Source organism: Malaya genurostris, chromosome 1 (assembly GCF_030247185.1).
Source record: "Malaya genurostris strain Urasoe2022 chromosome 1, Malgen_1.1, whole genome shotgun sequence".
Classification (NCBI taxonomy): domain Eukaryota; kingdom Metazoa; phylum Arthropoda; class Insecta; order Diptera; family Culicidae; genus Malaya; species Malaya genurostris.
In genome coordinates, this window is record NC_080570.1 from 143670720 (window position 1) to 143696754 (window position 26035).

Genomic DNA, 26035 nt, shown 5'->3' on the forward strand with positions numbered 1-26035 from the left:
GTTCCACAAAACTCACACATGATAATGCAATGATAGTCACTCAAAATCATTCTTACGATTATCAGCCATACAGCGATTTTCACTGAACATGTTGATCTTCATACAAACTGTGATTAATAAAAATCCAATCACAAAACAAGCTTCATGTTGCTGTTTTAAAAATATTACACTATTTACTTGAATCTCATACAAACAAGTAACCGGAGCGCAGGATTGCGCTTGTCTTGCGATTACAGCATATCCAGCGACCAGAAACTTGAGCACTCAAGCGTCTGTTGGGTGCTCGAGACAAGCAAAATCTTGCGTTCTTGTTACTTCTGTGAAATAAATTCATGCTAAATAACGTTTAATTGGGTTTAATTAGGTGCGTGAGATTAATGCAACAAATTGAAATTAAAACAAAATCTTATGTCTCTGTAATCAATGTTCAGAATGTGTTTTACCTCGACAAATTGTGTTTAAAATTGCAAACCATCATTTAGAGCGACGATACAAAAGAAGGAAAACTGTTTCCTAATTTGATAATTTGACATACTGTCACCATTTTATTTTATTCAAATTTGAAATAAAATTGTGTTACAGAATATTATTACATAATAAAGTAACAGAGGTATTTTGGCCCACTTTAGGATTAATTTTATTTTGGCCCACTTTATAAAAATATCCACCAAATATTGTTATATCTTTGAAAACCCCTTCCGCAATAGGTAATTTAATGTGATTAGCTTCAAATTAATGCAAAATGAGTTACTTAACATCGATAAAATCCGATGAAATCGATAAAGTTTGTTAGGTGGGCCAAAATATATGAAGTGGCCAAAATACCTCTGTTACCCTATAATAGTAATATTTTTTTTACTGTATTTGCCTTGCATATAACTATTGCGTAAAGAATTCTGTCTATTGAATATCTTTATGTTCTAGTTCAGATCGCTGCATGGCTGATAATCATGAAAATGATCACTTATAATCGTGTGTGAGTTTATCGAACTTCACTATACAAACGATTTTCGTCATGCTGATCGGTAACGATTATCGACGATTATTCTCCGTGATGATAGTTGATTTTTTTAAAATGATAATGTCACACTCTACCGTTCATAAATTGCAAGATTGGCGTTTTTTTAAAGTTTTTATTTCATAAAAACTTTTCCTTGCCCAAACTGATTTTTTCCCGTATCTTTTTATATCGGAACTAAACTAAACTGAATGTCATAATCATCCAAGAATCCAATTAAACACTTTTTTCCGTCTTACAATATATTGACGGTTGGAAGGGAGCCTAGTTACCAAACATTCATTCAAATCGATTTTTTTTGTAAATGAACTTTAATTTTTTTGTAAATGAACTTTAATTTTTTTTGTAAATGAACTTTAATGTTTGATAATCGATCTTTTTTCAGTATAGGTTTCCATTGGACGATTTTTTTTGTCAAATCGTACTCGGAGTTGGCAGCACTCTCTCAGATTTTAAGGAAAATTAAAGTACATGCATATAGTCGCAAAAAGTTGCTATTGTTTTTTTTCTCAAAATTTATCAAAACAGTTTTTTGAAAAGTGCCTAACATTTTTCACCAAACTTTTTCAAATAGTTATAGTCGAAAAATGACAAATCCTACAAAAGAGTGTAGTACCAGTGAAGAATTAGTAAAATTGTCAAAAAAAGTTGGAATGATTACTAATCGAATCGCACACTGAAAAAAAATCGTGTTTCAAAAGAAGTCAAATTACAAAAACCACCTCTTTATGGTTTGAGTAAGAAAAACTTCTTTCCCTTGAAAGTGTCCATATCTTCATCAAAATCAAAAACGTAAATCGATTTTAAATTTTAAACTCGATTGTTTTAAGTTTACGATTCGACTAGGATTTTTTCAGTGTTTTTTCGAAAATTTAACCGATTCTGTGAAAACCACTAGTCAATACTTTTTTTGTAGGATTTTTCGTTTTCCAACTGTAACTATATGAAAACAACTGGACCTTTTCAAGCGATGGTCTAGATCGATTTTGGAAAAACATAGTATTGTAAAGTGGCATTTTGTGACAAAGTATACATGTCCAGCAAGTTTCAATAAAATCTTAGAGAGTACTGGAAACATTTGTTCTAGTTTGCGCGAAATTCGAAATTCGTCTAATTGTATTTTTAATTTTTGAAAATCTTTTGGATATTTTTTTCAGTGTATATTTTTCAAGATTGAAATGATTTCTTACAATTTCATTTAGATACCATTTTTAACAAATTTATAAATTTTAAGTTACCAAGATTTTATGGAAGTTCATGTAAAAATTTATATGATATTGTGTATCTTTCAGATCTGCCTTCCGTCTCCGGAATTACCGGGTAGTAAGTCTAAAAAATTTAATTTCATAAGTGATCATGATAAGTGAATTTCATAAATATGTCTCCAATTAAAATTAAAAAGAAACAAACTCACTTCTGCCGTTCCGGTGCCCAATTTTCGGATCCGGAAGCACCGGGAAATAATGTTAAAAACCTCTAAAATTGAGCTCTTTCCGATTTTTCAGCGACGGGGCTGAGTCGGTTCTTCTTTAACTTACGTTCAGATTAAGAATTCTATAGTCCAATAGGTGGCAGTTCTAAATTGTATCCGGATCCGACTTCGGTTCCAGTGTGATAGGGTAGTGAGTGTTATCAAATCGTCGATTCATAGTGTTCCATTTTGTGAATCGGTAGACCAAGGCCATACGTATCGACTATGGTTGTACCGGTTCCGGAAGTAACGCAAATAATGATCAAATGTTCTAAAACGAAACTCGCTTTAATTTCTAACAGCGTATCTTACAAAATCTTTAATTTCCGACAGCATATCTTACAAAATTTCTGAATTCTATTGGGATTCGACACCCGTTTCAGGAATTACAAAGTAATGAGTATTAGAAATTTCAAATCGTCATTTTGAGTGAAGATGTAAAAAGTAAATCTTCTTACTTGGACTCAAAAAACTGACAATACGAAACGGCTCAGGGCTCTAGCTGTTCCTGAATTCTGATTCCGAAAACTGGTCATAAACTCCAACACGAAACTCGCTTCATTTTCTCAGAAATGACTTAACAGATTTTCACCAACGTAGATTCAAATTGATCTTATTATGAGCTTATGAATGTCTACAAAATTACTGAATTCATTCCAGATGCGACTTCCGGCTGCGGAGTTACAAAGCGATGAGTATTCGAAATTTCAAACCATCATTTAAATCATAATCTAAATTTGACTCAAAGCTGTTCCAATTTTTAGATTATGTTAATTGCGATAGTCAAAGGAAAGTATTTTAAATAATTTCACAATCACATGCGAGAATATGAGTGATATGCGAAAGGCATCGTTACACCATTAGGTTTTGGATTTAGATAAAAAGTAATTAAACTTAATTTTTCCCCCGAAAACCCCGATTTGTTGGTGTCTAACGGTCCTCCTGCTACCACTGGAGGAAGTGCTGAAGTGCGAATTTTGCGCGAGTGTTGGCAGTAAAAAAATTCGGTTGAGAAGGGAATCGCAAGGCGCATCGGCATCCATTATCAAGTCGATCACCCACCACACGCAAACTGAGCAACTGAGGTAGTGCAACTCGGAAGCTTGCCAACACCCAACATCTATTCGGTATAATGATTCCTGTAATGGTATTGCGGTATTGGTGGTGGGCGGGTTTGATTCTTCGCTTCCACGCGCGCACCCGAAGAAATGAAATTTTAGAATTGAATAAATTGCTGTACTTTGTTTCAACTGTTATCTAATGAATTTTGTATATTTTTTTCTTCTCCCATTTGCAGGTAACGTGGAGGATGCTTGCTTAAAAGATAGATGAAATTAGATTATGGTTCCGTTAAGGCAATCGGATACGAAGCTAAACGTTCGAATCTACCGTGAGCTGAAATTAACCGAATTGCTAGTTTCGATAAACCTTCCGGTTTCACATCCGAACCGGAATCATCCCTCACTACAACACTGATTTATTTCCCATAGCTATTAACCACCCGGACGTATCGGGCACGTGTGTGCCCTCAGCCGAACGGGTAAAGTGAGCCCTTCAAATTTCTTAATTAGGCCCATAAATTTACTGAAAAATTAAGCTCTCATTTCCAATTTAGCTCTCATTCCTCCTCTCTTCTAGTTGAGTGATCTTCAAACTACAATTCATCGCAATTGATTGTTTTCCTATTTCTGGAGCCCGCAGAATCGCCGATCGAGGACTGAGTTGCCATCCAGCTCACTTTATCTCCCCGCCTATTCTCATTTGGCTCACTCTCCGTTTCCCCCTTCTCGATCGTTTAACGTTCACTCCAATACCCTACTGCACATAATGAAATTCAATGCAAACGGTTCATGCTTTCTATACCATTGATTAGCTGGCTACTGCACTTACTTACTGGGCTACTGCCGTTTGGCAGAGAGCACTAGAAAGCTCCTCCGATTGTATCTTGACAATGCAATATGCACATTTCAACCTCGAGTCAATTCAGTTAGTAATTGGTTCCGCCAGTGCGAACATCAGGGCGCTTATTAATAGTGAGATTTTACTAATCCCAGTAACAGCAGTACCATCACTTCAATATGTGGCGAAATGTGCACAGAGGAAGAGAGAGAAAAAGCAGCAGTAGTTCGGTTTCGGTATTCACTTTCGGTTATGATCGATTCTTTGCGTGGCGGTCGGAGTTGCCAGTTTTGCTTTAATATTTACACGAAATGCTATTAATTTTATGTATTGTAGCCGAATCTCAACTATAAGTTAGTTTCATTATTGCTGAAATCACTTAAATTTGGGTAGTTGGGCAGTCAAAATCTTCTTGTTTTTGCACTTTCGGGAAACAAATATAAACATTTTTATTCCGTTCAGATTTTGATAAAATGATGAGCTGTTCCTAAAACATGACGCACCGTTCTTAGACTCATCCGAAACGAAAACTTCATTACTTTTCTCTTAAAATCAGTGGTTATGCAATCACTTGAAAATTCGACCAGTGAAAAGTAACATATACCATTCGACTCATTTCGTCAAGTTGACCGATTCCTCTGTGAATGAGCGTGTTTGAATCAAATAATGTCACTCATTTTTCTCAGAGATGGCTGCATGGATTTTCACGAAGCTCGGGTTCGGATTGAATAAAAGAGCTTATGGTCGCATAGACTCCTATTGATTTTTATCTGAATCTGACATCCGATCTTGAAATTACAAGATGAAAAGTGTTTCAAACTTTAAACCATCCTTTTGAGTGACGATACAAAAAATGTTAAAAATTTTCTAAATTTGGTTCAGAATTGTTTTAAATTTATAGGTTATGCTAGTTGTTGCCCAAACGGTTTTTCTTGTTCTTATTGAAAATTGCAACAGACAAAAAAATGGGGGCTCCAATCTGTAATTGGCACATTTGAATGAATTTCACCGGTTTCGACTGTAATTGACACTCGACTGGCAAATTCTACTGTATGATTTCTGCTTCTGTGGTTCAATCGCAGATGGGGCGATTGATTTGTGATCCTCTTCATCTCATTTCAAGTTGTAGTCGCTGTCGATTTACAGTTTTTTTATTTCGTGAAATTACAAACTATGTAATTTCCAAATTGCACTACATTTAAGTTTTATTTTATACGACTTTTTTGCTTGCTTTCAAAGTTCGGGTTTTCTGTGAATTTTTAAAGTTACGTGGATATTTTTTATGTAAATTTTTGAAGTAAGACGGTTTTTACGTACATTTTCAAAGGTTTGCGGTTTGTAATGCAAATTGTCGAAGTTTTGTCTAGTCTGAAATGCATAAAACGTCGTGATGTTGTTTTAGTCACTCTAAAACGCGGAATAGACAGTTTGCAAAAAAAATGAAAATGCGATTAAGAAAAAATTTGGCTTGAAATTTCACGAGAAAAAATCTCAAACCGATAGCGACTGTAACATACAGTCGCTATCGGTTTGAGATTTTTTCTCGTGAAATTTCAAGCCAATTTTTTTCTTAATCGCATTTTCATTTTTTTGCAAACTTTCAAAGCTTGCGTTTTTTCAGAGTTTTTTAAAAGTTATGTGGTTTTTTATGTAAATTTTCGAAGTTGTACGTCTCGTCGACATCTGGTGTTAGCTCGAAAAACAAAAAATGAACTCGGACTTAAGAGTTTTGAGATTTCCGAAATCGAAATAATGTTATTCATGCCGAATGTCTGTTGGAAGTCATAGAATCGACAAAATCGACAAATGGCACAAAATCTCGACGTTTCTTGCCTCTAAAGGAGACGTTAAATTTCAAAAACTTGCATGAAAAACACGAAAATTCGTACAATTTTGTAAATTTGCATAAAAAACCACATAACAGAAAAGATGTTTGGATGTAAGATATCGGTCGGGTGACGGCCAGGATGTAGACCATGTTCGATGTACGTTGCTACTATGTCTGTTTCGCGTTTTAGAGTGACTAAAACAAAATCAGAGTGGCGAAAGGGTAGCGCGTATGCACGGAATGCATAAGAACACAGGTTCGAGTCCAGTCTCTGAGCGTATCTTTTTCCAAAAATTCATCTTTTCAGTTAGTTTTTCTTTCACTTGGCTTCTCCAATATATATTTCCGCTCAGTCATTGCAAAAACTAATAAAAAAACACATAACTAGGAAAATTCGCGAAAAAAACGCTAACTTTGAAAGATTACAAAAAGTCGCTTAAAAAGACTTGAGTGCATATGACTTGAAAATTACATGCTTTGAAATTTCACGATATTAAAAATTAATTGTTGAAGCGAAATTCATTAAAATTTCAAAACACCTGTCAAATGCTTTTGTTTCTTTGTTTTTGAGGGATTTTCAAACGAATTTTCGGAGTTATGCGTTTTTTTATGCAAATTTTCGAAGTTATGCGGTTTGTTATGTGTCTTTTTGCATGTGGTTCGAATCCCCCGCATTAAAACGGAATTGTATTTTTGTATTTTACATGTTAAAAGTTTTTTTCTGTTTTCAGCTACAAGTCGTTCACTAAATCATATGTCGGTCGGAAACATCTCCTCGAACTGTGGCCACATTATGTTTTTTTTTTCTCGGAAAACTGTCCAAAGTCCATCTTGACATACGTTTCATCGTCCATCAGTTTGAATTTTGTTTTTTTTTTAAATATATGATCCTCCTGATGTTTTTGTTACTAGAGGCCATATATTTTACTGCGCATTTCACAAGTATCACGAAATATGCATAATTGTTTGGATAATTTCCAAAAACTCCAACATTCCAGCATGATCAAGCACCTTGAAATAGCGGAAGCAGTATTGAAATATTAGGTGCAAAGTAATTCAATATTGAATTATTTTTTGAGTCGATTTCTACAGAAAGACAATTAAAAAAAGAACAACCATTATGCAAGTTCAATTAATTGATAGTGGGAAAAGGAGACAAACGTGCATTCAAATAATGCACTTTACAGAAGCTTGAAATCAGACAGATGCTTTTATGAAAAGTTGCACTCACAAACCTGAAAATTTCAAGGCTCGAGAGTTTAAGGATCTACAAATGTAATTTCAACAGAAATTTGCACGATATTTTCAGCCTAAATATCCTAAATATGATCTGATAAAAACGCAATATTTATTTTTTAGTAATGTTTTTGTAAAAGCTGGTTTGTTCCACCTGTTTAATAAAATTTAGTATCTTGATAGCGTTTGATTGCTAAACGGTTTAAACTTAAGCCATTTATCTTCTAATGTAATATAAAGGTTTAATCGATTGGTAAATCAATAAACCCAACGCAACATTTGATCACGAGAAGGCTCTTTTCAAAGTGGGTGCCGCGTTTGCCCCAGTGGATTAATAATAATATGTTATTAATTCAGAACAACGTTTGGACATGTTTACAAGTAATGAATCAGATTTTCTGCGTCGATTTGTAACAATGGATGCAATATGGATCCATCACTTCACTCCGGAATCCAAACTCATGACGTCCAAAGCCTCTAAGGGCGCAAAAGTCAGCTGGGAAGGTTATGGCTTCGGTATTTTGGGATGTACATGGTATTATCTTCATCGACTATATTTAATAGCGAATACTACATATACATAGTTTGAATGCAAAAATCGAGAAAAAACAACCTCATATGTTCGAAGCAAAATGTACCCCTGTTTCACAAGTCAATGGCAATGGTGGTTAAATTGAACAAATTCTCCTTCGAATTGCTTTCTCATCCACCGTATAGTCTAGATCTGGCTCCCAGTGACTAACCAAATTTTGGTGTATTTTTTATGTTTTCTGGTGCTGATGAAGGCGGATTTGGACGTTCACTGCGTTCTGCATCTTCGTATGCGACCACGTATGAAGTCAGCAAATCAACGTTTTATTGTTGTTTCTAATAAAGCGGAGTCTCCATAACACTTTTCAAGCAATTGCTTCGCTTGAACGGTGTTTTTTTCCGAGTGGTTTTTACAAAATTAGTTTTCGAATAAAAATATGAGAAAAATCCTAATCGACTCCTGCACTGAAAAATTCGATTTTTAAAATCTGAAGTCGACTTATAAGGAAAAACGTGATTAATCCACCTAGCAGTGAGATGATACCGTAATGTCAAAGCTGCAAATCGTTTCGAATTTCAATCTTAACGTGTGACAATCGATTGAACATTCCATGAGATGTCGAAATAAGTTCTACTTTAGAGTTTTTCGTCGTCATTATTTATGGTACTTCCAGAGCCGGTATTCAGGAACTAGCATAACCCAAAATGATTCGTATGGCCATAAATTAATACGCCAAACAATTTACATCTTCTATATCGGTATGAATTTTAAACACTCATCATCCTGTAATTCCAGAATCGGATAAAATTCATCAATTTTGTATGGGACAATAAGTCCTTTAATTTGAATTTTTGTTTTTGAAGTTCGATTTGGCCTTTTTGAGAAAATGATTGAGCTTTGAGAAACGATTCGATACTGGAACCGGAATTCTGTAGCCGAAATCAGTTCAATTCACCTGAGGAGTTTGTAGATATCTTTGAGAAATTGTAGAATTAAAATTTGGGGATACATTTGAAATCAAAAAACGAATACCGCTTAAACTGAAATAAATTTATTTGGTAATCGACTATCCAAATCTGCAAACCCGATAAACCTGATTAATTTATGTGAAATGGACATTTTTATACTAATCACCCTGTATCTCCTAAACCAGAAGTCGGATCTGACTAAAAAGAAAGATGTTTTATAGGATTTTAAGATCTCTCATTTGAATCATAGATGATTCTTTGATTTCATTTGAATCTTAGATCGGTTCAGCCATCTAACAGGAAAATGATTTGCATTATTCTAATTTCGTTTCACATATCATTCTGTGGTTCCGCAATCAGAAGTCGGATCCAAACATAATTCAGGAGCCTTGTTTGGGAGAATACGACTTTTCATATGAATCTGAGTTTGTATAAAAAGGCTTTAGTCATCTTCGAGAAAATTGAGTGAAATTATTGGTCACACACGCATTTGCTGATCTCGACGAACTGAGTCGTATGGTATATGGAAGTTATGTTCTTTCAGCATTTATTGCTGTAAGTAGTTTAAATCAATATAATTATGGAATTACTTTCAACTCGAAAATGCTGATATCATATGGTTTACATATCCCATATTCGAACGATTATGTTGCCAAAAACGAACCGTGCTAAAATCGGTCCGAGGCAAATTGTCATTTAAAAGGATGCTGTACCCAGTCTTTTTGGTACATAGAAATAATTGTATGTAACAGTATAAAAAATCGTATTTCACGTTGCTCCCAAGCATTGCTTTGTCATACAGCGCTCAAAACTCCTACTGCTGGAATAGGAGGAAAAGTCGCTTATACAAAAATGTCGATATCTCCGTTGAAAATGAACGGATCTTAACAATCTATCTAATATTTCCGAGTAGATTTCATAATTAATGACGAGTTACCTAAGATGATATTTAAGCTATAAGAGAATATGTTTTAATAAATTCAAAACGTTGTGACTATGTTAGAATTAAATTAGGATAAGAATATTATGTAAAAGTGATGCTACGGCGAAGAAAAACTTATGTAAACTGCCTTAAGAAATAAACGTATTTATGGAATAAAAAAAAAACAATCTATGGCTTGTTGGATAGGTATTACTGTGCGGAATCTAAGTTTGAAAATATATTCTGTTTTCAAGGTCAATTGTGACAGATACTGTCAAAAAACTGAAATTTTTGACATAAAACTTCGTGTCACTAAAAAAGTAAACATCCGATCTCAAAACCATTCAATAGTGTTCTGGATGATGGGGAGACCTTTCATTTGCGACTAGTTTGATCAAAACCGGTCCAGCCATTTCTGAGATCTCGACTTCTTAGTTGACAACACACATACAGACACACACACACATACACACACATACACGGACATTTGCTCAGTTCGTCGAGCTGAATCGATTGGTATATAACAATCGGCCCTCCGGGCCTCGGAAAATTTTTATAAAGTTTGAGCGAATTCTATACCTATTTTTATATATATATAAAAAAGGTAAAAAAGTTATTAGAAAAAAAACTTTTCCTTGTCCAAACTGATTTTTTTAAATGTAATTTGATCGAAAACTAAACCAAAGAAAGTCATAATTATCTCTGAATCCTATTAAACTCAGTTTGTGAGAAGATATTGTCTAATAAAGCAGCTAAGTTTTTTTTTCATTTAAAAGATATTTTTATTCAGACCTATTTGCGTACAAGCTTTACGTGGCCGAATAAGCCGAATTTTTAAATAAAGAATTTTTTGAAGTGGATCTCGTTGTCACTCTTTTTCTAGGAGGAGAAGAGCTTCCATTTCCCTCCTGCGAGGGTTGAGGGGCACTTTGTTCGTGGCTCGTCTCGTCCTCCATGCCGCATCGGTGGTTTTGTTGTTGATTTCCGTCTTCTTTTTGTTTTCCTTGTTGTTCGCAGTCTTGAGCTCGTTGCTAGTTGCTGTAGAAGCGCCTTGTTGTACATTGGTTGCAGTTGTTGGTTGGTTTGATGGTAAAACAGGAGTACTACGCTCACTAGTTTTCGTTGTTGAACGGTTGATCTTGTCTTTGGTTGAAGATGTTCTTTTCGCAGTTTCAGTGCAAGGTTTGCCGTAGTGTGCAGGTTGTTCACAAAACTGACAGGTAACCAGTTGATTTTCATAGGTAATCAGCGTTTTACACGAATGTGTCCCACCTTGACCACAAATGATGTAAGATGGAATTGCCTTATGTGCATAGTTGCATCATTCGCACGCCATTCCGGATGCCGGGAAAAAATTCCGCCATACTTCTCTTTCGATGGAGAGAACTTCACCGTACTGCGACTCGATTTCCCGAATGGACTGATCGGTGGCCTGCGGGGGAAGGTCATACACGCGTACTTGTATGGCATTGTCCACCATGTGCACAGGAATTTTGTATTTAATGTTGTCACACTCAACGCTGTGCACCTGTGCATTGCATCGCTTTCACGTTTAAACATAATGTACACACAGTTAGACGCCTTGTTGAATTGAATCTCACTTACTTTATTAGCGTCTAGATGCATTCGTTCTTTAAGAAAGATTTCAATTTCATTTGCTGCTGGTATAATTTTGCAACGCTTGAAATCTATACAAATTGAATTCGGTCTTGCAGGCCAAGTTTCAGGCTTTGTTAAATCGTATTTGACCATTCCGTACACTCTATTGTTCACTGCACTGTATTGTCTTTGTTGTTTGAACTAAGAATATTTTTATTAATCAAGAATTCCATTGAAAAGAGTTTATTTCATTAAAAAAATATGGCATTAATACTTCTTTATGATACATTGTATAATATTCAAAAATTTGACTAATTTTTCAAAAACCACTCATACAACACTTTTTTGTTGGATTTGTCATTTTTAGACTTAGATTTAGACTTGAAAAAAAAAATGGGAAAAAGAGTTTGGCCCTATTCAAAAGATAGTCTAGATCATTTTTGAAGAAAAAAAAAACAAAGTATGCGAAGTGTTTCTTTTTTTTTTTTTTTTGACAAAACATGTACAGCAAGTTTCATAAAAATCTGAGTGGGTGTGGCCAACTCTGAATACGATTTAGCGCGAAATTCGACTATAGTTACTGTAATGTTACATTCGGAAGTGTACACATTTTCTTCCAGAGCGGCTTGGTCAACATTATACTAGTTCAACTGGCAGCCATGCTTCCGCAAAATTGTTCAATTTGTACGATCATGATCCCATTGTCCAATTCGTGAGTCAACCGGTACTCATTCTCCCTGGACATCTGTTGGCTCTCACATTCGAACTCTTACGCTTTACTGCGAGACTTGTGGCGACTTGCCATGCCACCCGAAGCTCCAGTGACTTTTTTTATCGTTGTACTATCGTTCTCCCGTACCTGTGGTGCTGCACGCTCTCACCGTTGACTCTTATCGACTAAACAAACCCGTCCCGCGGACCTTCCGATTCCCGTTGTTGCTACGGATCTGCTACATTTTTTTTGCTTATGCTTTTCAGCGACGAGAAAAAGAGAGTTGAAAAAAAACGGAAAACCTATCTCGCGTGTGTGTGAGGGGAACCTCGTAGGATCTCACTCTCACTCCATCGCTCGCTCCGGTTGTTGTTCCGTAGGCTTTTTGGCGAGGTATCCCCGCGGTTTGCTGGTGCTGACTCAGACGGTCGTTGGTTGCCAGTTGAGCAATACGCGTGTGTGTAATCGGGAGGGTGGTGATCTGCGCTGCGCTGCGTTGCGCTGTCTAAGCGACGAACGAAACACGATGCATAGTGATCGCCTTATTTTTTTCGGCAAAGTAACCGTGCGTGATCCAAGTTAAGTGCCTAGTGCCTGTTAAGTTCCATCCCTATCAAGTGAGCGTGTGTGAGATTGCGCCGGGGAAAACGGAAAAGACACGACACCCTTCACACACACTCCTAGAACGGACCAGAATTCAACAGTTCCGGTGGGTTATGCCACCCGGATGGATCGTGTGATCGGTAGATGACGAATGTGTGCCATCATTGTGTGGGTCTTCTCGGATGGCTCTGCTCTACCGAACGTTCCGTTCCGGCTGGGTCGTTTTCATTCAAACTGCTGTTGCTGCTGCACCCTATCCGCCCGAGAGCGGTGCGCGTTTCATAACGTTACGGAACAGTGATCACGGACCACGGTGACTACTGTGTTGTATGTGTTTGTGTGTGGTTTCTGGTGGTGTGCCGTGCCGTTCGTGTGTGATTGCCGCAGTTTTTCGGTTCGAAATTCCGTTTGCTAAACGCACTATCCCGGAATGCCGAACAGGTTGCGGAGGTCGTCAAGTACACTGTGACTATATAAAAAAAACCACGGGACTGTTCTCGGTCTGTTGACTACCTTCAGGGGCCGACGGGTGGAGGTTTGACGCGGCCATCGAAGTTGTTGAGGTGCATTCGTGGAGAACAATCGTTCCTTGAATCGTGGATTACTGTTGTTTCCCAAAAAAACAACTGACTCTCAGCCGGGTCTCGGTTGGCTTTGTACCCATTGTTGAGTGAGAAAAACACAAGGTTACGGCGGGGGCGGCTGCGAGTTTAGTCAGCTTTTCCGCTGCCGTATTGATGTATTGTTATCGCTGTTAGATTGTTAAAAATAAAAAAAAAGAATTATCTCCACCGGTTCGGGGTGGTTTCGGAGGAAAATTTGCAGTCAGTAATCATCAGCTAAACGAGAGCAAAAGTAAGAGATCCATGGGCTGCTCGAGTTGAGAAAATTAGATGATTGTCGTTAATTGAATTAGTGATTGTGTGAGAAGCCAAGTGAATGAGAAGGAAATCGCCTATTTGAATTGTTGTTCCCTTCTTCTTTGTTTTTTTTTCGGGGTTGGCGTAGAAACGAAAGGTGGTAAAGTGGTCATAAATCCATTTCAACGAGCCGGCGCACCGAGAGACGGTGCAAGCCGAACGGAAAAAAAGAGTTCGAAGAAGATCAAGTGAACTAGTGATGCTGTTGTTTTCCGTGTTTTTCCTATCGTTTCGGAATGATTACCGCTGGATCTTATGAGTGAAGTGGAACACAGGGCCCAAGATTTGGCTGAGTCTCGAGCTTCCGATGGAGTTTCGAGATCAATGGCCTGCACACTTGCTGAATCGCGACAGCGATGACGAGATTTCTCCTTGTCGTACTGAATCCTTTAAAGCATTGGAAATCCCGGATGATTCTTCTGTACTTGGCTGTCTGTACCTTTGAACTATCATCCAACTACCAAACTAAACACTAGTTAGGATATTTTATCGCTAGTCTAAGGAAGACAGATCCCATTTCTGATTGATTGGATTGTAGTGTGTAGTGTTGTAGTGTGTGCGGTTCAGAAAATAAGCTTCCCGGAACGAATAATTTCGCGGGGCATTTTGCGTACCTGGTAACGGGTTAACCTGAAAAAAGTGGAGTTTGGATATCTTTTTTTCCCCTTCAAACGTAACGGAGATACAACGGACGCGTGGATGTGATTTCTGAATGGTAAATATCGAACTTTGTAGCTCTTAAGTTCAAATTTTTAAGTTGGTTTGATTAGTCTTTTTGAGGTAGAAGTTCGTGAAGGTCCTATGGCCCAATTTCACCTAAATACACCTTACTTTAGTATATGGGGCTTCGACTCGAAATTCGTCCTGTGGAAGAATAGGTAGAACTTGATCGAGAAGATTTCATCTTAGAATGAAGATAAAAATTATTTTTTCCATGTGCTAATATGTGTATTTTCAATAATTCGTGATAACAATGAACAATTAAAAAAATAGCATTTAGGGATTTTGTTGGTTTGCGCAAAAAGCACACATTTTGTTTCTATTTCCTCTCGTTTTGCCTTTGGCTCATCAGTGCTTAAAGCAGTTCAAATTGAACTGCCATTAGTTAAATCTTAACCGATAAGCAAAGCAGACGCAAAGTTTACACTATTTATGCAACCCTTAAAGAATATTGCACAGGTGCAATATTATTTCTGACGTCTCAGGCGTAAAGGAGTGTCGGCTTATTACTGGCCGTCGCAGAATGTGAACATTTAGGGGTTTTGTTGGTTTGTGCAAAAAGCACTTCAATTTGAACTGCTTTAAGCACTGATGGGCCGAAGGTAAAACGCAAAGAATTTAAAAAAAAAGGTTTTTTAAAGAAATTTTGCATTTTTGAAATGAAGCACAAAATTTACATTCATGACATTCTCGATCTTGGACGACGGTTTTAATATAGACTAGTATATCTCTCTGTTTCACTGGCGCAGCAAAGAAACATCACCATAAAAGTCCATTCCGCGTTTCGTCTTCGACTCATCAGTGCAGTATCAGTTTATATCAAACTGCCTTCCCCATGTAGCAGTTCAACTTAAACCGACTAACGAACCCAATAAGTTCCTAATATCCCTAATATCTAAAAATATTGATTTTTTCAAATGCATGAACTTAGCGAGGCATCTCTCGCCGATGATAACGCAAATATGTGAATAATTTGTTGCTTATTAGTTGCTCACTAGTTACGGTAATTTTGAATTTGATGCTTATTTTTTATTTTGAGTCCTTAAAAAGTTAACGAAGCACCCCTCCCAAATGAACTTGAAAACAAACAAACCCAATGGCTGGTTTGTTGCTAATGAGTTGCTAATTAGTTACAGTAATTTGGATATAGCTTAGAATTTAGCTGATTTTCAATCCAAATCCATTCTGATTGATTCGGTTGATTTACAAAAGCGTCATTCAGCGCCCACGTCGCATAGCCGTAAAAACGGTGTTGCGAAAAATCAAGCTAAATATATAAAAAAATAAATTGAGTAACAAATTCAAAATTACCGTAACTAATTAGCAACTAATAAGCAATAAATTATCCACAGGATTACGATTTGCTTTAAAGATTATTTAGAAGGGGTGCCTCGTCCACTTCATATGAATTTAGTGAAGTACTAGCAAAAATATAAAATAAATTGAACAACAAATTCAAAATTATCATAACTAATTAGTAACTACTAAGCAACAAATTTTCCTCTGGGTTTCGATTTGCTTTCAAGCTTATTTCTGAAAAGTGTCTCGTTAACTTCATATGTACTTAGCGAAGAACTGAAAAAAAATGGGCAACAAATTCAAAATTACCGTAACTAATAAGCAACAAATTATTCACCTATTTGCGTTATCATCGGCGAGTCGCCAAAGTTCATGTTCACCAGTAAATTTAGACTTATTCCAATTTGCTGTAAATGTAAAGTGCAAGTTGAGAAAACTTTATCCCAAAACATTTCAAGTAAAATTCATCAGGAGATCCAGAAGAAAAAAAAATCAATAAATAATTGTATATCATTTTAAACGTGAAAACTTCATTTCAAATTAGCAAACAAATACCTTGGCTACATTCAGTAATAGCCGTTCAACCGAGAAGGTTGTGTATAGAAGCGTACAGTTTAATAACGCTGGTTGGTTTACACGCGTTAAATACGACAACGGTTGAACTACAGGTAGAAACCTGTTGGCAGCAGCCGTTAAAACGTATAGTCGTGCTGCATAAGAGAGCCCTAGTGCTGGGCCAAGCTGGTGAAGGAAACAACAAAGGGCGTTTCCCAAACTCTACCCAGGCCGCAATATACAGCCACAAGTGCTGAGCAGGAGAGTGCAAAGGCACATCGAAGAGGAAGAGTGCAAAGGCACATAGAAGCAGGAGAGTGCAAAGGCACACCGGTGCGAAGGCACTTCGGTGCAGAAGCATATCGGTGCGGAGCACTAGGAAGAAGGAGACAAGACAACTCGGTCTTTCCACTGCCATACAACACGCAGGTATACACCGGTGACCTGCGCTGGTTACAGCTGGCGAAGACGAAAGCAAATCGGAATTCGAGTGGTGCTGGATGTCAGGTAGCAGTAGCATCACATCATATTCTATCGCTACAGTGAGCTTCAGCATTGTATCAACGTCCAGATACATCCAACAAGAACATCTAGAGCAACGAGGATCTACACGGCAGTGCAACGGAGATAGACAACAATTTCAAGGTAGAAGTTTTTTCTTTTCCTTTTGATTGAGTACTGTGTAGTGTTGGTTTCAAATTTTATTTTAAAGTTTAGTTAAAAATTTTAATGTAATGGATGAATCCATGGACGTAAATCCTAGCATGAATCCGATACCCCCACGAACGAAAAAATATCAGGAGAGCTCTTCTGGGCCTTGGATAGTCTTTTTTAGACGTATATCAAAGCCATTAAACATTTTTCAAATTAATAAAGGTTTGACATCACGATACTCTTCAATCAAAGAGATCATAAAAGTAAATAACGATAAAATTCGTGTTGTGGTAAATAATTTGAAACACGCGAATGATATTGTCTCTTCGGAACATTTCAATAAAGAGTATAAAGTTTACATACCCTCCAAAGATGTCGAAATTGACGGTGTTGTTACCGAAGCGAGTCTTTCGGTAGATGATTTACTCAAGCATGGTGTTGGTCGTTTCAAGAACTCTATGCTTGAGGGTGTGAAAATACTGGAGTGCAAACAACTGTACTCAGTAGTTCATGAAGAGGAAAAAAAAGTTTATCGCCCATCAGACTCGTTTCGAGTGACATTTGCCGGGTCTGCGTTGCCGTCCCATGTCTATGTCGATAAAATTCGCCTCCCTGTTCGGCTTTTTGTTCCAAATGTAATGAATTGTACGAACTGCAAACAATTCGGCCACACAGCTACTTACTGTAGTAATAAACCAAAATGTATTAAGTGTGAAGGGCCTCATAAAGATAATGATTGCAACAAGGAAATTGAAAAATGTATTTATTGTGGGAATAGACCTCATGATGATATTTCAGTATGCACTGCATTTAAAGTGCACAAAGACAAAATTAAGCTTTCTTTAAAAGCACGGTCTAAGCGCACATATGCAGAAATGCTTAAAACGGTCATTGATGTCCCCCCTTTGGAAACCGAAAACGGGTTTTCAAATCTAGAGGAACCAGAGGACTCTGACTCTGACGAAAATAGTGAAGGTAATTTGTTTATCACTACCCAAGGGTCAGTTAAGAGAAAGAAGTCTTCCTCCAAATTACCAAAAAAGACACCTAAAATTTCATCTTCAAAAAAAGATCCCCGTGTTAAACAAAAAAAGTCAAAACCAAAGACTGTGCCTCCTGGTTTGTCAAATTCACAAACCAATCCAGGATCTAGTACAGAAAAAGATAATAATCCAGTGGGCTCCATTTCAGAGCCACCAACAGGATTACTGAAGTTTTCGGAAATTGTTGAATGGATTTTCTCAGCATTCAATATATCTGAACCCTTAAAGACCCTCATAATGGCATTCCTTCCAATAGCTAGAACCTTTTTGAAGCAGTTATCAGCTCAATGGCCAATTGTCTCAGGTTTTGTATCTTTTGATGGATAATTTATCACCCGTCGCAAATGATACAATCACTGTCCTGCAGTGGAATTGTCGAAGCATCATGCCAAAACTTGATTCATTTAAAATACTATTGCATAGTCAAAAATGTGATGTATTTGCTTTATGCGAAACATGGCTTACTTCAAACATAGCTTTAAATTTTAATGATTTTAACATTATACGTCTCGATAGAGACTCTCCGTATGGTGGAGTGCTTTTGGGAATTAAGAAATGCTATTCCTTTTATAGATTAAACATCCCTTCAACTTCTAGTATAGAAGTTGTTGCTTGCCAAATAAACATTAAAGGCAAAGATATTTGCATAGCTTCGGTTTATATTCCTCCAAAAGCACAAGTTGGACAGCAACAGCTTAATGAAATGGTTGAAGCCCTTCCTGCACCACGATTGATTCTGGGGGATTTAAATTCGCACGGTATTATGTGGGGTTCCGTTTACAATGATAGCAGATCATCTTTAATACAAAACATTTGTGACAATTTTAGCATGACGGTATTAAATATGGGTAGCATGACACGGATCCCAAGACCTCCTGCACGCCCAAGTGCATTAGATCTATCTCTTTGCTCAACATCAATTCGACTAGATTGCACCTGGAAAATACTGCCTGATTTACACGGTAGCGATCATTTACCAATCATCATCTCAATTAGCAGTAGCAATTGCATTGCTACTTCCGCTAGTATTCCATATGATTTGACAAAAAATATCGACTGGATTAAATACCAAAGTAGTATCTCTAGTATTTTGAATTCAATGGAAGAGCTCCCTCCACTTGAAGAATATGACTTCCTCATTTGTTCGATTCTGGAGGCAGCAGAACAATCCCAAACTAAACGCTTTCCTGGGCCAACGACTAACAGAAGGCCTCCCAACCCCTGGTGGGACAAAGAGTGCTCACAGGCTAAACTCGCAAAACAAAATGCTTGCAAGACGTTTCTAAAACGGGGAGGAGGAACTCCTCAGAATTTTGAAAAACTTATGGTTTTAGAAACCAAGTACAAGAGCATACTTCGAGCCAAAAAATGTAGCTATTGGAGACATTTTGTCGAAGGTTTGTCAAGAGAAACCTCAATGAGCACTCTTTGGAATACGGCCAGACAAATGAGGAATCGTAACGTGGGCAATGAGAGTGATGAATACTCGAACCGATGGATATTTGACTTTGCTAGGAAAGTTTGCCCAGATTCTGTTCCTACGCAGAGCATTATACGGGAATCTCCTCCAAATAATGGTTTTATTAATAACCCATTTTCAATTATGGAATTTTCTATAGCACTCTTGTCTTGTAACAATAACGCTCCAGGGTTGGACAGAATTAAATTCAACTTGGTGAAGAATCTGCCCAACCTCGCAAAAAGACGTTTGTTGGAATTGTTCAACAAGTTTCTTGAGCAAAATATTGTTCCACCTGACTGGAGACAAGTGAAAGTTATCGCCATTCAAAAACCGGGGAAACCAGCTTCCAATCACAACTCATATAGACCCATTGCGATGTTGTCCTGCATCAGAAAATTGTTCGAAAAAATTATTCTACGACGTCTCGACACTTGGGTCGAGACGAACGGTTTGTTGTCAGATACTCAGTTTGGCTTCCGTAGAAATAAAGGGACGAATGATTGCCTTGCATTACTTTCGTCTGACATCCAAATTGCCTTCGCTCAAAAGCAACAAATGGCATCTGTATTTTTAGACATTAAAGGAGCATTTGATTCAGTTTCCATTGATGTTCTTTCAGACAAGCTTCACCAAAATGGACTCCCAGCGGTTATAAATAATTATTTGCACAACCTTTTGTCAGAGAAACACATGCATTTTTCACATGGCTTTTTGGCAACACTCAGAAATAGTTACATGGGTCTCCCGCAAGGCTCATGCCTCAGTCCGCTCCTCTATAATTTTTACGTAAATGACATTGACAGCTGTCTAGTAACCCCATGTACACTAAGACAATTGGCAGATGATGGCGTGGTTTCAGTTACTGGACCCAAAGCTATTGATCTGCATAAACCATTGCAAGATACCTTAGATAACTTGTCCGATTGGGCTGTTTATCTTGGTATCGAATTCTCTGCGGAGAAAACAGAGTTAGTCGTCTTTTCAAGAAAGCATGATCCCGCGCAGCTTCAGCTCCATATGATGGGAAGAATGATCCAACAGGTTTTAACTTTTAAATACCTCGGGGTGTGGTTCGATTCCAAATGCACGTGGGGAGGACACATTAGGTTTCTGATAACAAAATGCCAACAAAGAGTAAATTTTCTTCGAACAATAACAGGATCTTGGTGGGGTGCTCATCCGGAAGATCTAATAAAATTGTATCAGACAACGATACTTTCAGTGATGGAATATGGATGCGTTTGCTTTCGTTCCGCTGCAAACTCTCATATTATCAAACTGGAGCGAATTCAGTATCGTTGTTTGCGAATTGCTTTAGGGTGCATGCATTCGACACATACAATGAGTCTTGAAGTTCTGGCGGGAGTTCTTCCATTAAAAGATCGATTTTGGGAGCTTTCATCACGCCTGCTAATAAGATGTGAGGTGCTGAATCCCATGGTAATTAATAATTTCGAACGACTAGTCGAGCTTCGATCTCAAACAAAATTCATGACAGTATATTTTAACCATATGTCACAGGAAATCAACCCTTCAAGATGTATTCCTATCCATGTCAGCCTCCTAAATGTCCCTGACTCAACTTTATTTTTCGACACATTCATGCAGCGCGAAGTGCGTGGAATCCCGGATCACCTACGCTCGACGGAAATCCCAAAAATATTTTCAAGTAAGTTCAGGCATATTGACTCTGAGAAAATGTTTTACACGGACGGATCGCGAATTGAAGAAGCGACAGGGTTTGGTATGTTCAACAATAATGTTTCGGCCTCATTTAGGCTTCAAGAACCTGCATCTGTTTATATAGCAGAGCTAGCAGCAGTTCATTATAGTTTGAGTGTAATCGTCACATTATCTCCAAACCATTATTTCCTCTTCACAGATAGTCTGAGTGCAATTGAAGCCATTCGCTCAATCGCTGCTGGCAAAAATGAACCGTTTTTCTTGGGTAAAATAAAACAGTGTCTGAACGACATATTGAATAATAATTATCTAATCACTATAGTCTGGGTCCCGGCTCATTGCTCCATTCCTGGCAATGAAAGAGCCGATATTTTAGCCAAACGTGGTGCTATTGAGGGTGAAATTTATGAGAGACCAATTGCTTTCAACGAATTCTATAGCTCGTCTCGCCAAAGAACACTTGCCAGCTGGCAAGCTTCTTGGGATAAAGATGATCTGGGTCGGTGGATGCACTCAATTATTCCGAAAATATCGACAAAGGCATGGTTCAGGGGACTGGATGTGAGTAGAGATTTCATTCGTGTGATGTCCAGACTCATGTCCAATCACTACACGTTAGATGCACATCTCCTTCGAATTGGGCTCTCCGAGACTAATCATTGTGCTTGTGGCGAAGGTTATCGAGATATTAATCATGTCGTTTGGACATGCGTGGAGTATCGTGATGTCAGATCTCAACTAATAAATTCTTTGCGTACCCAAGGTAGACTATCCAATATCCCAGTTCGAGACATTCTTGCTTGTCGTGACCTTTCATACATGAAACTTATTTATCATTTCATAAAGAAAACTGGAGTTTCAATTTAATAAAGGCCCCTTTCAAGACTTAGTTCTGATCCCAGCTGCGTCCATGAGTTCAACCAATAGCTAAATTAGAATAAAAATAATGTAATGATACAAACAAACTCGAAACAGTTTATGAAATTATTAACAAAATGTCTGAAAATAACAGCTTATTTTATAATTTATAGAAGTTAATCGTTTGGTTCAAATAATATTTCCGAGTAGATTTCATAATTAATGACGAGTTACCTAAGGTGATATTTAAGTAATAAAAGAATATGTTTTAATAAATGCAAAACGTTGTGACTATGTTAGAATTAAATTAGGATAAGAATATTATGTAAAAGTGATGCTACGGCGAAGAAAAACTTATGTAAACTGCCTTAAGAAATAAACGTATTTATGAAAAAAAAAATACCTTGGCTACTTTTCTAAATAAAGTACAATTTGCGGAAGAGTGTGAATCCGTTTGGAAACTACTTCTCCTTTATAAGAAGTTAGAAAATTTACGTTCCAAACAATTCAAAGATCGATCTACAAATCCTCCGGCACAGATTTTGGAGGGATTTTTGGTTAATCGCTCATCCAAAAACATGATTACAGACGAACAAAGGTACGCAATCTTTGGCTAAATCATACGATTGTTGTTTTATTGTGTTTAGTCTATCCCTGTCTGACAACTGTTTACAGAAAAAGGTTGTTTCCCTGTGTTTTATTCATACATGAAAATAACTTTAGTCCAGGAATTCAATCGTATTCCGAAGTCAACGTTGTTTCATCGACCAGCCCCGCCTAAATGAAATGTTTGCATCGAATTGATTCAAACATTACAGAAAGACTTTCGATCCCTTGCAGCTGGCACGCAATTTAGTTTGTGTTCTTCAGTTTTGTATGAATATGAATTTTCTAATCTTATCAATACTCGAGCTTGCATTCAATGTGTCATTTCTTACCGAATCGAAAACTTCTAAACCTTGAACCAGGTTCCTGAAAATAAGTTGACCATTTAAAATTACATTTAGAGTTTAAATACACTTCAACAGTAGGACGTCAAGGCGTAATACTTGACCTATTCAAAGGATTTTCAAAAATTTTCGCGTTTCAAATAAATTCGCACCCTCTCATTCTGTTACTAACGCAGAAGGCAATAGCATCGACCAAATGTAGCTCTTAGTTATCTCATCTTTTGACGACCCTCAACCATTGGCTAAATCATACGATTCCTTATAAATTTAAATAAAGCTTTTTTCTTCAGTTGGAGCTCCCACCCACAAAATCACCAAATCGCTGGTCACAAATTTACATCTATGCCAAAAAAAGTTTTTACTAAATGAATATGCAATACACAAGTGTTCACTACACAAGTTCAGAACTAGTGTGCCAAAAAAGAGTTACCTGTAATAAAACAGTAGATGATATACCGCTTAGCATTCAATGGAATGGTTTACAATGGCCACACGAATCGCAATCCTGCTCGTTTTACCCCAAATGCACAGCAGTTTTGGGGTTTCCTATAACATTCGCTCTGTAACTTGAAAAGAAATCGAGTGCGGTATTCTGGAATAGCCTACTTTCATGTAAAAAAGTCTGGAGAATCGATTAGAAGAACCCACACTGGTCGCACGAAACGTTTTGGTGGCTATTTTACCCCAATTCCTCCATTTCAAGAGATCCTTACTGTAAATCGTCCTTGAATCTTGGTAAATTTCTTGCCATTTTGCTAAATCTAGCTTATCTTATGTAAAAATTTCAGGAGAATCGAATGGAAGAACCTACACTGGCCGCACGAAACGTTTTGATGACTATTTTATCCCATTTCCTCCATTTTATGTTATTTTATTGTAAATCGGTCTTAAATCCTGGTAAAACTTATTGGAAGTTTACTAATAATAATAAATATAATAATCTAGATAAGCTAGATATATTATGTAAAAATAGTCTGTAGAATCGAATGCCAGAACTTATACTGGCCGCACGAAACGATTTGGTGGCTATTTTACCCCATTTTCTCCAATATTTGAAATTTTCATCTAAATCACCCTTAAGTCCTAAGCGAACCACGTTGAAAGCATATAAAAACTATCTTATATTATGTAAAAAAGTCTGGAGAATCGAATGGAAGAACCTACACTGGCCGCACGAAACGTTCTGGTGACTATTTTACTTTGAATTCCGTCTTCGACTCATCAGCGCGTGGCAGAGCAAGTTGAACTGCCATTGCTACTTTGCAGTTCAGCTTGTATCATAATTTACTAATAGGTCCGAAATATAAAGTTCAGTTTTGTTGTTCTAGATTGGGACTAGGTTCGTAAGACAATACAAAACAATGTTTTCGCTTCGACTCTCAGAAGCAATATCTCAGAAAAATTATTTTAACGTGAATTTGTCTTACTTTACTATGGGGTGTCTTTTCAATTTGCATTGCATCATGATTGTTTTGCTTATTCAACTATATCAATTACCTTTCAAAAAGAGTTTTCTTGTAATATTTAGATGGACTTCATATTTTTTTTATTTCTCAAAATTCAATTAAGAATGAAGCTATCCAAATGACCTACTATAGGTTCAAAACAAAAATATTTTCCTTCTGCAAAAACACACACACCTCGATAGATACTCGACACTGGACTCAAGCAGCCAGCGCCAACTAATCGATAGAACATCCGGGAGCACCCGTCGTCAAGTCCTTACCCTTCTCCTTCCCCGTCCTCCACCTTTAAAACAAACACCTTTCTCGCTATTATGTTATGTTCTGAAATCGGATTAAAAGGTCAAGTTACCGAACCACTCCTGTCACAACAAGGCTAGGGTACGGCAAGGGTTACCATAGGTATTCTGTTTCAAAGTCGCCCGTTGACCGATCGATTCCGTTTTAAACGGTTTCCTGGCCTGGCCATGCACGGATGGGTTTTCCGTTTCGTTTTGGTACGATGTGGTGAGTCTTCCCGTGCTTCAAACGGCCACCAACCTATTCGTACCCGGTGCCGTAAAGTATGCACCCGAAAGCTAAAATGTAGGACCGGTAATTGGAACAGATTTTCTATTCCGCCCATCTCGGCCCAAAATACCGAAAATGTGAACAAACGTAGCTGTCGTCAGCAAGTGCGGCCGGTCTCATCCCGTGCCGTAACTGTATATATTCCGTGTTGGAGTTTGAGGTAGCAGGTTTTTTCTGTTGTTGTATCTTCGGTTCTCTACTTTGTAATTTGACCACCAATTAAAGTGCTTCTGTTGCGGCGGCCATCGGGCCAATCGGAGATGCGGTCGACTTAGATATTCTAACACACCGACCGTTTGCTGGTCGGAGGTGCTGTTCGGAGTTCTTCTCCGGGATGATGGCCTTTCTCTCTGTGGTGCACGGGGAAAGCTCGAAACCGAACCGGGATCCGTCGGTCTGGGTTTGCTGGTAGCGTGCGGTTATTAATTGCTAGGTGTTACTGTTTATTCAACGTTCCGCTCTGAATTTCATTGCTCCGCGCTGTGCGAGTGTGTGTGTGTGGAGTTTGAGATAAATATATAGCCACGTGTGTTTTCGTACTCCCGTCCAATTTCCTCCACAGCAGTCAGGGGCCGACACAGTCAGGTTGAACTGTTTCGTTCGTTTCTATCTCCCCTCTCATCCTCGGCCGGAAAATCCAAACACAAAGCTGGGAACAGTTAGATCCCGACTTAAAGAGGGAAATACAAACTGCTTAATTCCAGTTGTAAACGATGGATTATGATCTTATGTATAATGAGGGGCTATTGAAGAAGTTATTATTTGGTTGATGGAAGCTGTCATTAGACCGGCAGTGCCGTAATCGGACTGCCCAGTGACATCTGGATTATTCGGGTCGGTGGCCGTGTTGAAACTCAACCTCATCTTTTATGAGATCAGTTCGAGAGCTAGAGTGGTTTTCCCACGATCAATTGCCGACCGAGCCAACTTTCAGCCAGCCAGCCGAAAGGTTATTGAGTTCAAAACCTTGAAGCGGGGGCTTGTTGCGATTATCCCATTGATAAGTAATTACGCGGTCAGTTAGTCGCAGTGCTTCGATGATCGATGAGAACACGATAGAAGCTTCGAAG

At 37.7% G+C, this 26035-nt stretch overlaps 1 protein-coding gene across 3 annotated transcripts in view; it reads left to right on the forward strand.

Moving 5' to 3' along the window:
- LOC131426022 (mucin-3A) overlaps positions 1-26035 on the forward strand; it is a 278350-nt gene that overhangs the window by 36180 nt on the left and 216135 nt on the right. Inside the window, exon 1 of one of the 3 annotated variants that reach the window (XM_058588419.1) lies at positions 12600-14423. The exons of the other annotated variants lie outside the window; for them this stretch is intronic. Within the exon in view, the coding sequence (XP_058444402.1) occupies positions 14421-14423 (3 nt within the window). The 5' untranslated portion in view covers positions 12600-14420. Of the gene's footprint in view, positions 1-12599; positions 14424-26035 lie in introns of those variants that run through there. 3 annotated transcript variants of the gene reach the window in all.